Source organism: Poecilia reticulata, chromosome 9, assembly GCF_904066995.2.
Source record: "Poecilia reticulata chromosome 9, P_reticulata-male-v2, whole genome shotgun sequence".
NCBI classification, from domain to species: Eukaryota; Metazoa; Chordata; class Actinopteri; order Cyprinodontiformes; family Poeciliidae; genus Poecilia; species Poecilia reticulata.
The window spans coordinates 459290-475409 of NC_088838.1; the positions used below are offsets into that span (position 1 = coordinate 459290).

At 39.1% G+C, this 16120-nt stretch overlaps 1 protein-coding gene across 8 annotated transcripts in view; it reads right to left on the bottom strand.

The window, feature by feature from the left end:
• LOC103460182 (neural proliferation differentiation and control protein 1) overlaps positions 1-16120 on the bottom strand; it is a 46555-nt gene continuing 30435 nt past the window's right edge. For 2 of the 8 annotated variants that reach the window (XM_081611167.1, XM_081611161.1), the window contains 8 exons: positions 7123-7212; positions 6838-7035; positions 6282-6348; positions 6102-6177; positions 5427-5506; positions 5211-5307; positions 3295-3362; positions 1-797 (listed from right to left, as the gene is read on the bottom strand). In XM_081611167.1, coding sequence (XP_081467293.1) covers positions 695-797; positions 3295-3362; positions 5211-5307; positions 5427-5506; positions 6102-6177; positions 6282-6348; positions 6838-7035; positions 7123-7212 — 779 coding nt within the window. In that variant the 3' untranslated portion in view covers positions 1-694. Of the gene's footprint in view, positions 2481-3258; positions 3363-5210; positions 5308-5426; positions 5507-6101; positions 6178-6281; positions 6349-6837; positions 7036-7122; positions 7213-16120 lie in introns of all 8 variants that reach the window. The other 6 variants (XR_014089121.1, XM_081611162.1, XM_081611163.1 and 3 more) reach the window with 6 other exon arrangements.

Below are 16120 nucleotides of genomic sequence, written 5' to 3' on the forward strand. Positions count from 1 at the left end.
TTTGTTGATATTTTTAATGTGTGTTGTACAACAGAATACAATATTAACAGCCCCCAAATTCCCTCATAATTTATTTTCTTGGTTTCTTCTTGAACTCACTGAGTGGTGGGATCAGACTACACTGCTAACCCAGATCATCTCAGCTGGATGTGAGTCTTCATGGATTAAAACACACATCCAGCCTGTGTATGAAGGGTGTGTGTGTTTTACTTTTCTCTTTACACATGAGTAAACAGTTTCCTAGACACAGTTCAAATGGAGATTCATATCTGTTTCTTACAAAAAAATGAAAGGACAAAAGTAGTTTCCACTTAAGACCTTATAAATACTTAATTATTTTATTACAGCTTTGATATATGTACATGCAAACTAAACATATGGAGAACAAATCAAGAGGCCAAAGACAGTTTGTATTGTTCTAAGGCTCCTTTACAGAATTGTTAATCCGGAGGAGAACAACCTAAAGAGAAATCAGCAGGGATTTGTGTTTAGCTTTCAGCAGAGGGGGGGAAAGACCATAAAAATAAATAAAAATGCAACATGACAATTTGATCTTTGCTTTGCATACCCCATGAACTGTCCGTTTTGCTCCACAGGTTCTGTCAATATGGATAAACCACATGTCTGCTGGACGGGTTTGTGTATTTGACGAGCTCCTTCACATCTTCACCGATGACGAGACAGAGCCAAGGCTTCATCTCCAGATTCCTGTGTCTCTGGTGCCCATCCTGACTGAGCTCTGTTCCGGAGCAGATGATAAAAAGCAGGCAGGAACCTCCAGACTCAGACATGTGAGCCTGTGGAGCAGAGGAGCTCGTCTTTAGCAAAGGAAAGGCAGAGAGCATTGATCTGAGGTTGGGGGTAACAGTCCTCATAGCAGCTTTACAAAACACAGTTAGTTCTATTCAAACACATCACTGAAACAAGACAGCTATATTAAATATATCTAAATGTCTGAGCACTAGAAGTGTTTATTCATTCAGTCGTCAGATTGCTGAGTCCACAAAGCAACAGTCATAAAAAAATCCCAACGTGTTTTAGTGTCAGTTCAGTTTGGTCACGCTTTGATTGTTCGTTGTATTGAGGTCATCAACCAAACAGCTCTCTGTAGATCTAGAGGGAACCTGGACGCTCTCTGGTTTTCTGTGAAAACAGAGAAAATCTAAACAACTGCAAAAAAAGAATGTTTGATTTTCAACTTCATGTTAGGTTTCAACTTTGTAAATGTACAGCATTTGTATCAGCTGTGTTTTTTCTAAAGTGCTTTATAAATAAAGTTGGTTTGGTTTGTTCCTCCTGCAGCCGTGATGAACATGTTTCTGGGGTCAATAATACTTTAATCCGAGTAGCTTAAACTCATCTTTTAAAATTAACATCTATATTTAGTGGCAGTAAGAATAGTCACACTTTAAAAAGCTTTTCTCAGTGAGGACTCAGCAGGATGAAGACATTTGTGTTTTTACTAGAGATGCACCGCAACATCAGCCTGAGAGACATGACTGTTAGCAGCTAGCCAGGCTAACTGCTCCAACTATTCACTGTTCGAAGATAATAAAGACAGTCAGACATTAAATCTCTTTTTACAGAAACTTCTCCTTCACACTTATAGCCTGATGCAGCCTCTGCTCTGGACTGCAGGTACGGTGGGCCAAAAGGGCCAGAATTCAGTGACCAAAAAGGTTCTTAAATAATAGTTAATATATGTGACCATTTAAATAAAACAGGTTTTCACACATAAAAAACATCTAACATTTTAATAATTTAATAAAAAAAAATTATAAAATAACAATTAGAATTTCAATTATTTTTATGGTAAAAGTAAAATGAATAATTTTTGAGTTTCTAAGTGCATATAGCACACCATGTATTTATGTATTTGTCATCCTGACCCATTAAAGTCAGTCAGTTGGTGATTGGTCAGAAGTTGAACAAATCAAAGAGCTGCAGTCGAAGTCATTTCATGACAGACTGGAACTGTACAGACAGCAAATCTGTAACAAGGGATGAAATTCAATGATCAAATGATTGAAAGTTTTTGTATTCAATAACTTAGAAATGCACTATATGCATTTTGATGCAGTCTAATTTAGTGTATGTAATTAGTTTCATTTTAACCATCACATATAATATTCATTTTAATTTATTGGTTTGATGGTGGAAGTTTTGTCCTCTATTGCCAGAAAGACTAAAGAACACACCTATTTAATGCAGTTTATATATACTTTTATAGTTTTTAAAGAAAAATCAGAGTTATTTAACAACAGGCCTGAGCTTTTATTTTAAAAAATGGTCCCAAAAATCTGATTGATGCATCTCTAGTTTTTGCTAAGGTTCACTTTGCAAAAACTAGAGCAGCATCACATGCCTCACCCCAAAAAAACGCCCCCATCTTGAAGTAAAAACTAGTAATATCCTGGATATGTGTTTGGACTCTGGCGGTTTGTACTCGAGTGGCCCGGCTCCTATCACTTGGTTAGTCTCTGAAAATAAAGAAAGCAGCAGCAGATTGAGGCAGTGACAGACCAAGCTGTCCTGTTCCATTAACTGCTATTTACACGTCACTAAACCATGAGGACAAGCCATGGTAGTCAATGACTTCTGTACAGGATGGATTCTCTAGTTCAGAGCTGAGATAGAGATGCTTTCAAATGACCTTGAAATCCTTTTCATACAGTGTATGTATAGGATAAACATTAGCAGCAAGTTTGAGGTACAAACTTGGAAAAAACTAGACATGCATATTGACTGGTTTGTTACATGGATGTGCTAGGCTGAGAACAGTGGCTACATAACATCCTGATACAGGTGATGATGCTGCATAGAGGCACACTCATTTAACATTAAAACCACTCCTTTTTAAAATCAAAGCAGTAAAACCACAAACTGTGGTTAAAACTCGGGGAAGAAAATAGCAATTACTGATGAATCAAAAACAACAGTAAGAGAAATCAACTCAGAGTAATACTGCCAGCTGGTGGCTTCAGCAGATTCCTGCACTGCACTCTGCTTCAGCTGATCAACACACAGTCAGTCCACATGTTTCCTTCCAGAGCCAACACAGACTCTCAGAACAGAGCAAGGCTGCAGACCACGAGACTCACAGTCAGTCGGCTGCAGTCATGAACCCAACATTTCACATGTTCCTCCTCCTCTTCTCCCTTTACAGGGAGACAATCTTGCTCTCCACATGAACTTGGCTGAGTGTAGCAGTGCATGTAGAGTGTGTGTGTGGATGTGAATTCAGGGATTAGTACACACAGATGATGCACTTCCAGTGTGACGGTCCGGATTTACTTGTGGAATCTGTGCAGGTAAAGGTTGGCGTCGTCAAACAGAGGATTCTTCACTTCCATCTCTCCTGTCTGAACAACAACACAATTTAATTAACAAGAGTCCATGCTTGCTATTTACTGCATGAATAAATATATTTTTCTTTGCTTTTTCAAAAATGCAGTTTTGTACTCAATTTATTCAGAGAGTAAAAGGTTTGCTCTGCATATTTAGTACCTGACCATGCATCAGTTGTAGCAATTAATGGCAGGAAAATATTTAATAGCAGCTATATCAACTGATTAAATAAATTCATCTATTACCAACAACTTCTCACTGTTTACTGTGAAAAATGTGCTTATTTGGTTCTGATAAATATTAACAGTTTGAGGCTTCAGGTTAATTTTAGCCTGAAGCCTCAGGCTAAAGTGAGATTCAGATTTCAGAATCTCACTTTCTGATAAATCAGAAGTTTACATACACCAAGATTATGCTTTTAGGCAATGTAGGAGATCCTAGAGGGTGATGTCAAGGGTGGATATATTGAAACAAACTACGTTCATAACAGTGGATGCATTTTAATGCAAAATTTCTGCTCCCTAGCGAGACATAATAGATAATTAATTTTTTTAAAAATCAGCCAACATTTCAAGAAAAAAATTGTGTATCCTCTTAAGTCTAGTTCAAAGTCTAGTAGAGTCCATGTTCATATGCTCAAACAATTATTAAAATTTCAAGGTTATTTAACACACGTAAATGCAAATCACATCCAATACGAAATACATTGTAAATGCTGTGTATAAGCCACACTTGTCTAGAAGTCACAGATGCCCAATTTGTAGCATGCTGGAGATAGGCACCATGTCCGCTTTATCCATCATCATTGGATAATGGTTGGATGAAATGCGTACCAGTAACATACACACATGCCTGGAACATGGCTGCTTAAAAACAAATACAGTAGCCCATCAAGAAAAAAATCATCTATCTTCATCTTCCTCCTACGCACAAAGACCACTAAAGTGTCTTCTTCATTGTGGGAGTTGAACAGTCTCACACAAACTTTCCCAGTCTCTCTTTTGTTGTCATTCTCAATGGATACACTTCCCTTAACCATAAAACAGTGGAAATTGAAATTCCGAAAATAAATTAGCTTAATGGAAACATGCCAACTTGTTTCCATTAAACAAGCGCTGAATAATTTGCAACTCCTCCTAAAGGTAAACACAAACTTGTTGTATCAAGTTTGTTGCAGCTTATTTTAAACTGACAGCAAGTTTCTTAAAGCTCAAGTTTTCTCAAGCTACAAACTGCAACCAGTGGATGTAACAGACTGACCTGTTAGTATTCAACAACAAAACGTTCTAGTTAAAAGAAAATGCCTACAAATGTTAAATAACTGGAGAATAAGCTACAATTTCTCAATCTACCAATAATTCTCTCAGATCTAAAAGAGGAGAAAGCCAACAAGAAATCTGCAACCACTTGTGCCCCAAACAAGTTGTCCTCCAAAAAAAAAAAATCTGCAACTTCAAATTAAATCCTTCTTGTTTTCCACCCAGTTAAAAAATGTAAATCGGCTTTCCGAGGCTTGTACAAAATCCCTAAAAAATAAGTGAGCAGTTGTATTTCACTGGAAGAGCGAGTGGTACATTCCAAGAGCGGCTTTGTGCGTTTCCTTCTTTGTGTTGGCAAACACAAAACTGCCACGAAAATGCTTTTGTTTTTCCTTTTTACATCACACGAGTTACATGATCAACAATCAAATGCTACCACTGAAGCAACCACAAAAAGATGGCAGAAGGTGGTAGGAGGATTTGTTTTAGTTTTTTTCAAACAATGTGCCGCTGGCTCCACCAGAGCTCATGCTGGTCACAACCATAGTTCATTTTCACCCATCAAAGTCCAGACATAGCAGGTTAAATAGTGTGTTTGCTCACTGGTGCCAGCCCAGGACACTCGTACACGGTGAAATCTCCATCATTCTCCTCATCTGTCGATGTTCCTGTGTCGGGTGGTCTGAGCTCATCCCTGTGTCTGCATAGGTCAAACACTCAGAGTCATTCAACATGTAACAAAGAAAACACAGACCTGACAGGGCCGAGTGGGCAGGGACAGGAACATGAAGAAACAACGAGGCCCAGCAGGTGACTTACTGCTGCAGGGAAAGCATCTGTTGCTTCTGGTGCTGGTAGTGGTACATCTGGGCACTGTGGGCCAGCTTCTGGTCCCCAGGCTAAAAGACAGCAGAAAGCCAGATCAACAAGCTGTCAAACCGCACAGATGACATTTACCATTTGCAGGAGCATGTGTCTTTACTGCACATGTTTAAGCTACACCGCTGGCTAAAGGGCGGTGGCCTTATAAATATTTGCTTTATGCCTTTAAGTAAGCAGTTGCTGGGACATTAAATCATGTAAGCAATGAAAATCATTCAGAGGTTTAGAAAGTTAGATTGGAGTTATCAGAGTAGTCCTGCGTGCAGATTAGTTCAGGAACAGATAAGCTTTCCATTAGCAGGAAGTAGCTGCTGAACCTACAGACATTACCAACCCACTCTAAGCTACTGTTGTACAATTCAATATGAACCAAAGATCAGAATGTAACTTTTGAAGTTTAAAGGGGTAAAAGGCCATAAGAAATAGAAAGAAATACATAATTATCTTGCTGTTGTCATGAGTGCCACTAAGATTTTTTAAAATAATTTGTACAAGCAAATTCACATAAAACATGAACATGAAAGACATGACATTCTAAGGTGCTGGAGCATAATTACATGTTTTGCTGTGGAACTTCAGTGTTTTTTATCCCCCTACCAAAGTCCTACTCACAAAGTTTACAAAATTTGGGGTTTCACATGCAGGATAGTCCAACTTCTGAGTTTCCAGATATGCTTCTCTCATCATTCTGAAAAAAGAAATCAAACAATGATGAACCACACTTGGAGCTGACATCCATCTTCTGACACATACAAAGATAGCTAAGAATACAATGAATTACAGAAGTCTTACCTGACACAGCAGATTCCAGATATGACAAAGACCAGCAAACACACTGCGATAATCACACTGGTCATAACTGAGAACACATAGCAACAGAAGATGAGAGGGAAGGAATGAGCTGCAGGTCTATGAATGTCAGAGGAAGACATGGTCTCTGGAAGCTGCAGCCTCCACACTGAAGACAGCAGTGTGGCAGAACCAATGGTCTGTAGTGGATCTGCTCAGTCACAAGATTCAAAGCAGGCAACACTCACAAAGAACATCTTTGATCTGAGACGCACAAGTTGAGCTTGTTGATGTTAAAATGTTTCTTTAAGTCAAGAAGATGGATGTTTATTGGAGATAGGATTAATCCTGCCTGCACTGAGAATTGATCATCAGAAGCATTCTGCCTCTGCTCCTCTGCATCCATCCTTCTGCTTGAATTCCAACAACCTGCTGAATCAGGAAGGTAATTCCCTAGCAAAGCTCCTAATGAGAATAAAAACTTCATCTCCCTAAGTGACGGTCATTCAGAGCTCTCCTCAGGGTCACAGTCAGTTCTTCATGGTTAACAGAGACTTACTGAGAAACACTTGGTCATTGTGGGGGTAGGCTTTGATCCGGGACTCGCCCAGCTGACCAGGGCTGCAGTTGGTAGTAGAAGGTGCACTTGTAGTGCTGAGTGTGACGCTGAGGCTGCTGGGCTGGTCTGTGGGAGATCCTCTGTGTCTGGAGATTGGCCTGATGAGCTGCTCTGCCTTCATGTCCTGGGAGGGTGGGGCTGAGACACATGGAGACGAGCTTGGACCAAACCTAGAAGCAACCATGTTGAGGTGCAGAACTGAAGCAGATGAAGACTTTCAGGTACCTGGTATCCTGGACTCGGTTCTCTGCTCACTGACGATGCCTGACAGGACATCAATCTCCTCATCCAGCTCAGGGTAAACCCTCACCTTACCTGCAGCAAAGCAAAGGTTAAAATCAGACCAAGAAATCAGTGACTGGAACTAGCCTATTTTATGTTTGATTGGCCAAATTGCTGATTGGCCACAAACTAAAAATCAGACCTATTTTCCAATCAGAGAACCCATTAACAAATCACACTGACAGCACTGTTTGGTCTGGAAGTTGTTACAACAGGAAGAACCTCCGAACCAAACATGCAGTTTATAGTTATAAACCACTATTGATGTGTGGTTTATAAATGAATTACTACTAAAGAGTCAAAGTTTAGCAGACAACAGGAAGTTGAATGGTGACCATCCATCCATCCATCCATCCATCCATCCATCCATCCATCCATCCATCCATCCATCCATCCATCCATCCATCCATCCATCCATCCATCCATCCATCCATCCATCCATCCATCCATCCATCCATCCATCCATCCATCCATCCATCCATCCATCCATCCATCCATCCCACACACAGTGTGATGTCCCTGTCAAATTAAATTTAGGACTTATTAGGGCCTTTTGATTCTCCTAATAGTTTAAAAATAAGACAGAATGAATTGTTAAAGAGAACTTGGGTAAATGACTTGAATAAATTACTTAATATGTTACCTATTCAATTAAGTTGATAAAGCTTTATTTAACAAACTGCATTTAAGGGTTTACCAAACTTCAACACCGTTAAAGGTCACCATGCATTTGGTTGGCTGCAGGTATGTTTAGTCCACTATATAGTTTTCAATCAATCAATCAATCAATCAATCAATCAATCAATCAATCAATCAATCAATCAATCAAATTTTATTTGTATAGCACATTTCAGCAGCAAGGCATTTCAAAGTGCTTTACATAATTAAAATAAAAACAGGAATAAACAGTGAGAAAGAGAAAAAGATTTTGAAAAAGATTAAAACAAATAAAAACAAAAAAGATAAAAACATTAAAACCTGAGTTTTAGTTAAAACACCATCTAACAAGGGTACTCACACCTTAAAACCTTCATTAAAACGTAAACAGTGAGAATAAATAAATAAAAAGTAAAGATAAAAACATTAAAAACATGGAAGACATCAAAACCCACACTCTAACCCTAATTTAGCCATAAGCAACTCTAAACAGGTGGGTTTTAAGTTGATTTTTAAAGGCACTCAGTGTTTCAGCTGTTTTACAGTTTTCTGGAAGTTTGTTCCAAATCTGTGGTGCATAGAAACTGAATGCTGCTTCTCCTCGTCTGGTTCTGGTTCTGGGGATGCAGAGCAGAACCAGAACCAGATCTTTAATGTATTGTGGTGCTAAACCGTTCAGTGATTTATAAACTAACATCAGTATTTTAAAGTCTATTCTCTGAGCTACAGGGAGCCAGTGTAGGGACTTTAAAACTGGTGTTATGTCTCTATCTTCCTGGTTTTAGTCAGAACAGCAGCAGCAGCTTCTGGATCAGCTGCAGCTGTTTGATTGATTTATTAGTCAGACCTGTGAAGACGCTGTTGCAGTAATCAATGCGGCTAAAGATAAACACATGGATGAGTTTCTCTACATCGTGCTGAGACATCAGTCCTCTAATCCTAGAGATGTTCTTCAGGTGATAGAAGGCCGACTTTGTGACTGTCTTAATGTGGCTCTGAAGGTTCAGGTCAGAGTTCATCACTACTCCCAGGTTTCGGGCTGATCGCTGGTTTTTAGTTGTAATAACTGAAGCTGTGCATTGATTCTGGTTCGCTCCTCTTTAGGTCCAAAGATAATAACTTCAGTTTTGTTTCTGTTCAGCTGGATAAAGTTTTGGCACATCCACACATTGATCTGTTCTAAGCATCTATTCAGTGATTGGATGGGTTCAGAGTCACCTGGTGACATCGTGATGTAGAGCTGTGTATCATCCGCATAATTGTGGTAGCTAATCCTATTTCCTGTTATAACCTGAGCCAGTGGGAGCATATAAATATTAAAGAGAAGGGGTCCTAGGATTGAACCTTGGGGTACCCCACATGTGACCTTTGACCTCTCTGATGAGAAGTTTCCGATTGAAACAAAGAAATCTCTGTTCTTTATGTAAGATTCAAACTGGACCGGAGAGTCCGACCCAACTCTCCAGTCGATTCAGTAAAATGTCGTGGTCAACAGTGTCAAAAGCTGCACTGAGGTCCAACAGAACCAGCACTGTGGTTCTCCCACAGTCTGTATTTATATGGATATCATTGAACACTTTGACTAGGCCAGTCTCTGTGCTGTGCTGAGCACAAAAACCAGACTGGAAGGAGTCAAAGCAATTCATTATTGTTAGGAAGTTATTTAATTGTTTAAAAACAGCTTTTTCAATCATTTTGCTGATGAATGGGAGGTCAGAGGTCAGAGGTCGGCCTGTAATTCTGCAGTAGTGATTTGTCCAGATTGTTCTTTTTTATCAGCGGTTTGATAACTGCTGTTTTCAAAGCCTGGGGGAAAAAAACACCTGAAGAGAGCGATGAGTTACTATTTGGATCAGATCATTAGCAACAACAGGCAGGACTTTCTTAAAGAAATGTGTGTGTAGGACATCCAGACAGCAGGAACTGGAGCTTAATTGACTTATAATTTCTTCTAGGGTTTTATAATTTAGTATTTGAAATTTTGTCATTGGTCCTGCATTTGTTTTGTTTGGGCACAGCATTGGTACTGGCTTTAGAGTGGATGTGCAGATTAATCCTCTTATCTTTTGAATTTTCTCTGATAAGAAACTTGAAAACTTGTTGCAGGCATTAGATTGAAGTTCAGGTGGTAACGTCATTGGAGGATTTGTGAGCCTGTCGACAGTAGGAAATAAAGCTCGAGTGTTGTTAATGTTTTTGTTTATGACATCTGCAAAGAAAGCCTCTCTTGCATGTTTCAGTGTTGTGTGATAGTTACGTAGTCTTTCTTTGTAGATGTCATAATAAACGTGCAGTTGAGTTTTACGCCATTTCCGTTCGGCAGAGTTGTCTTGCAGATTGAACTGTTTGTGCATTTCTCCATGGAGATTTCTTCCTACCAGTCACAACCTTTACTTTAATGGGGGCAATGTAATCAATGATATCTGAAAGTTTGCACTGAAAATCATCCACCAACTTATCTACGTCACTATAAGTTAAGAGTGAGGAAGAAGAGTAGATTTGATTAAATGTTTCTGCTGTGTTTTCTGTGAAAGTACGTTTTGTGATAGTAGCTTTTTGTCCAAGTGGGTTAACGGATAAAGAACTGTCAAAGAAAACAGCAAAGTGATCCGACACGGTGACATCAGTTACAGAGACATTGGAAATATTCACACCTTTACTGATAACCAGGTCCAGTGTGTGTCCCTGAGTGTGTGTTGCTTGTTTGACATGTTGTGTTAAACCAAAACTCTCTAATATATTACAGAGCTTTTTAGCCCCTCGGTCTTCAGGTTGTCAACATGAATGTTGAAATCACCGACAATTATTAAACAATCGTAATCAATGAATATGAGAGATAGAAGCTCATTCAAGTCCGCAAAGAAATTTTCCACATATGTTGGTGTTTTGTATAGAGTTAGTGTCAAAGTTTGTTTGTGGCCTTTTACCTCGATTCCAAGATACTCAAAAGACATAAAATTACCCAGAGAGATTTTACTACAGTTTATGGTATTCTTAAATATTGAAGCCACGCCTCCTCCGTTTTTGTGTTTTCTATTCTCACTTAAAGAATTGTACTCAGGAGGGGCTGATTCAATTAGTACGATTGCTTCATTATTGTCATTCAGCCATGTTTCTGTCAGAAATAAAACATCAATATTATGCTCAGTGATGAAATCATTAATTAATAGAGCTTTAGCACAGAGAGATCTGGTATTTAAAAGAGCCAATTTAAGTGACTCGGAGGCTGAAAGCTCTTCAGTCTGAGGTTCCTTTAGGCAGGGGATCAGTCTGAGGTTTGAATTAAGACCGCTGTTTCTTGTATTTCTGTTTTTTGTAACTTTTCTTGTAGTGATCCGGACAGGTATTGTCCTGCTATGCAATATTGGGGGGCCAGACACATTCTGGAGGAAGACGGGTGTAAGGATAATATCTGGACCCCGGTCTCAGACCTCAGAAACGCAGAGTGCTGGAACCTCAGGGAGGTCAGAGGCAGGTGGCTTAGATGAAGTGAGGTCTGATATGTTAGCGCTAAGGAGAGTCGTGCTGAAGCGAACCTGTTGATCCATACCATCCTGCTGGGAGGAGGAGGAGTCCGTCTGTCTTCCTCTCTAACCCGGATCCTCCACCAGCATCTTCAGGGGGCTCAGGTGCAGCCCGACTCTCTTTAGTGATTGACTTCCTGAGAAACTATGATCTTCTGAGTGAGTGTAGGAGCATAGAAGGAGGGGGGAAAGAGGAGGGAGGGGGGAAAGATGTGGGACGGTGGAAGAAGGAGGGAGGGGGGGAAATTAGGGAGAGGGGAAGAAGGAGGGGAACCAGTCATTCTTTCTCCAGTTGATGTTTTATCAGTTTGTTTTGGGACACTTTGCTTCTGATAAGCGGAGGGTTCCATCCTAGTCAGACATCCTTGAGCCTGTTCTTCTGAAGCGATGGTCACATTGTTGTTGTTGTTCTTGTTGATAAAATGAAAAATGTTTGCAGTGAGCAGCCTTATTCCGTGTTTGTTAAGATTGCGTCCTCCTCTTCCAAAGAGGTGAAAGCTCTGCCAGTAGATCCAGAGGTTATCGATGAAGGTCACTGAGCTGGCAGAGCAGGTTTTAATCAGCCATTTGTTTATCATGTCCAGCCTGGAATGTTTTTCGTCTCCCCATTGAGGTGATGGAATTGGACCACTGAGAAATAACTTCGTTTTTAATTTTCCCATAGTGTCCAGAAGAATATTAAGGTCCTTTTTCAGAATCTCCGATTTTTGCTTTGCCAGATCGTTGGCTCCAACATGCACAACTAAAGTCTGTTTGGCTGATCAGTGGTTAGAGAGAGCACTTTGCGGGTCAAATCAGATACAGTGTCACCAAGAAAAGAAACCACTCTCGTTTTCTTGGGATTGCAAACATGACTGATTCCATTTACTGTCTCATCTCCAACAATAAGCACTCTTGGCATACCTTTTGTTTTCCTGGTGGTCACTTTGTCCTTCGGAGCTTTGGGGGGTGAATGTGTTGGTTTAGCCTCATTGCTGATGTTTGAAGGTGGGTTTTCACTCGTGCTGAAGTGCAGAAAATCTGTTTTTCAGTGGGATTCCCACGGAGTCGGAATGTTTTGAGGCTTGGGCTGGTCACTTTGTCCTTGGGAGCCGGGTCGGTGGTGCCGTTTTGGTTCCAGCTGCTTATTTGCCATTCTTTGGCCGAGCAGGTGTTGAAGTTGAAGGTGGGTTTCGCCTCAGAGCCGGCCACGCTGATTCATCCAGGTGGGGGGTTCTCCCCGTTAGTCGTCTCATGGGATCTGCAGTGTGAGACTTTTGTTTCGGCTTGGCTCCCTGAGCGACCCAGGGTGAGCTGCTTGGTGCGGGGTGTACGACCTCTCCGCTGATTTGAGGAAGAGTTAGTTTATTTCCACAGGTAGCGTTGATCTCAAAGTTCACCTCCAGCCATTGAATCTTCATTTCTGAAGACTGAAGTTGTTGTAGAATACTGCTAATGTCCTTGGGGTCGGTGCTCAACAACAAAAAAAGGGCCCATCTAACCAAAATCTAGGACAGAATATTAACAAAGCCTCTCAGCTTTCAGAGTTTAATAAACAATTATAAATTACAAAAATGTGACATATACAATCAAAGCTAACAAACATCTCCATATAAAGCATAACACTATGCCTATGTAAGATAATTTATTAGTAATTTCTTTCTGCAGGTCTATTTTGTTATAGGAAAGTTTTGCAATATTCAAACCCACAATTTAGCAAGATATGTAAATCAGAGCTGGACCACCAGACATATTTTGTCTTTACAGAATTACACTATTAAAAATTTAACAAGGGCACAATGCAACCTTTTAGTGACTGTAATCTATAAAAACGAGCTTCCTGTTTGCTACACTTGCAGTGGAGATGAAGATGGTCCATTCAGGAAAGCAGAGCTGCATCAAACTTTATCGTGGAACTGCAGAAAAAAAAGAAGCAAAAATTGAATTGTTAATGCATGTCACCATGAGAAAAGCCTACTGAGTTTTGCTTAAAAAAAACTTTTTAAAAAATTTAAATCACACATTTTTGACTCATAAAGTTAACTTTCTTTTTTGCAAAAACACTTGCGCTTGTCAGAAATCTTTTCTTGTTATTCTAAGTTTTTGTTTGTGACTCAAAGTTTTGCTTGTGATTCTCACATGGTGTCTTGAGCAGGGCCTAAAATCACAACAAAAGATTTATGATGTGTGCAAATAAATGTTTGTTTGGTAAAAATGAGTCAATTAAAAAAAAGTATTTAAAACAAAACTTTTTTTTTAAAGGAATCATTACAATTCCAAATGTTTTGATTACAATTTTATTTTACTTAAACTGAGATTAGTTTTTTTCCCCATTGAATAATTGGGAAACAAATTTAACTTCATACTCTGCAAACCAGACTCTAAACTTAAAGTCTGGGTTGAGTTTTATCCCTTCATTAATGACACTTTTATTACATTCATTATATCATGGTAATTCAGGGTGAGTTATTTTTAATTCTAAATGAATATCTTTGTTGGACTTTATTTAAGTGTTTTTCTCCTTCAAGATAAGTTTACCTAACGCTAGAATAAATGAAATGTACATTATGCAGCAAAGGAAATTAGAAGATTGGACATTTATCCATTATGGAGATGATCGGTTTTGGACGGGCGATGTGCCCTTATTGCATAAGCGATACTGAAGAATGACTGATATCATTAAGATATAGGGAAGAAGCTTTTTATTTATCTTGCTTTGCTAGCAAAGTCGTTAGCTATCAGCTAGCTAATAGCACATCAACAACAGTCTAATGTCTGTATGATAAAAATTATGAATCGATAGATAAGATCAGTTTCTCCTCACCTGGCTGTCTCCTCCCGCTCAGTAGTTCTTCAGAGAAAGGCAGACGCAGAGGCCTGTCAGTGTCTGTTGTATTTCATTACCTCTCTGCTTAAACCACAACTATGTGTCAGAAGAGGGCTTAGGAAATAATAATACAAAAAAAAAAAAGACCAAAAGGGCACTTTGGGGCAAGGAGCAAAAAGAGCAGGTGCTCAAGCACCCCCAGCTCCCCCCTCTGCATGTGCCTGGACATATGGACCGCTCTCGCCTATTGTCGCTAAGGAGATTTAGGGCGGCCATCTTGGAGCGGTTCCCCACTCCGCTCAGTATTATGTGTTTAGCAGGCACAATGACGTATCAGCGCATTTAATTGATTATAACATGCTTTTCTGTTACTGGAAACCATATTCAAACATCTATCAAAGCTACATTTATAAACAAATGTATTTCTTAAGTATTTTTTTTATTGTATTGGTACATAGTTCAATGTATTTAAATATGCTTAGTGGGTTAAACAATAGAATAGAAATAGAATATTCTGATATTGATGTATGTTGAGCATTTTACAAACCCCACAGCTGTTCATAGTTTATTTAATAAATTTAGTAATATCAATACATATTTATATAAATATACAAACACAAATAAATAATGATTAATACTGAATAATATATATTAGATACATGTTTATATGTATCTAATATATAGTAGATACATGTATATGTATCTAATTTATATTAGATACATATAATAAATATATGTATCTAATATACATATATACATAATATACATATTTATTTTATATACATATAAAATAAATAATCATTTATACTGAATAATATATATTAGATACATATAAACATGTACAGCCTAATATATATTGTCTGTCGGCTGTTTTCCAGCCGAGGAGTTCTAGCTTCAGAGTGATTCAGCAGCTGAGATTGAACCCAAAATCCGATGTGAGATTCATCAGTGCTTGCAGTGAAGATATCTCCCTCTCCCTCTTCCTCACATCGTGTCTTTAGGAAATCTTCAAAACAAAAACGGAGGATTTGGGATGTATCTTACTTTTGACAGAGCGAAAGAATTACATATAAATAGTCTTTACCACCTGTGTAAACCTTGCTGGTGAATGTTATAACACATAATATAAGTTTTATAATATATGTTACATTGTTTCATTTCTAATGTAGGCTCTTGTGTCAGATAATCTAAGTCAATGTTAGAGAATAATTAATTTTTTTATATTTACAGAATCTCAGTTAGCCTTCATAGCGGGGCTGAACCCAGTATTACACCAAGCACTGTAGCTAATATTAGCTGGTATCTCGCCGGTAGACATAAATACAGTAAAGTAATATTCTAATCACAAAATATACACAATAATATGTCCATATTACTTGTGAAATGTTATCTGTGGAGCCCTCACATCAATAGTCCATCGATCCGAACAACAATATCCCAGTGCTGAGGCATCTTCTGTTGTTTTGGTCGAGCAAAGTAGGAGGGTCGACCGCTCCAAGATGGCCGCCGTATTTCCTGCGCTGGAGCAGCCAATGCGGGGTCTACTCTTATATTATGTCTATGTAAGAGTAGACCTTTTGCCCGTGATGCATGACACAACTGCCTCTCGCGCAGTGAGATAAGGCGGCTAACTGGAGCTCAACGTAGCGAACGTTCCAGATTACAAAAATGTTTTTGGTGAATAAAGTGGAGTAGACTTGCTACTTGTCAGATGACGGAAAACGTTGAAAGTATTGTTTCTGCTTCACTTCGGAGTCGCGGTTTAAGCAGAGAGGTAATGAAATACAACAGACACTGACAGGCCTCTGCGTCTGCCTTTCTCTGAAGAACTACTGAGGGGAGGAGACAGCCAGGTGAGGAGAAACTGTTCTTATCTATCGATTTAATATTTCTATCATACAGACATTAGACTGTTGTTGATGTGCTATTAGCTAGCTGCTAACTAAGGACTTTG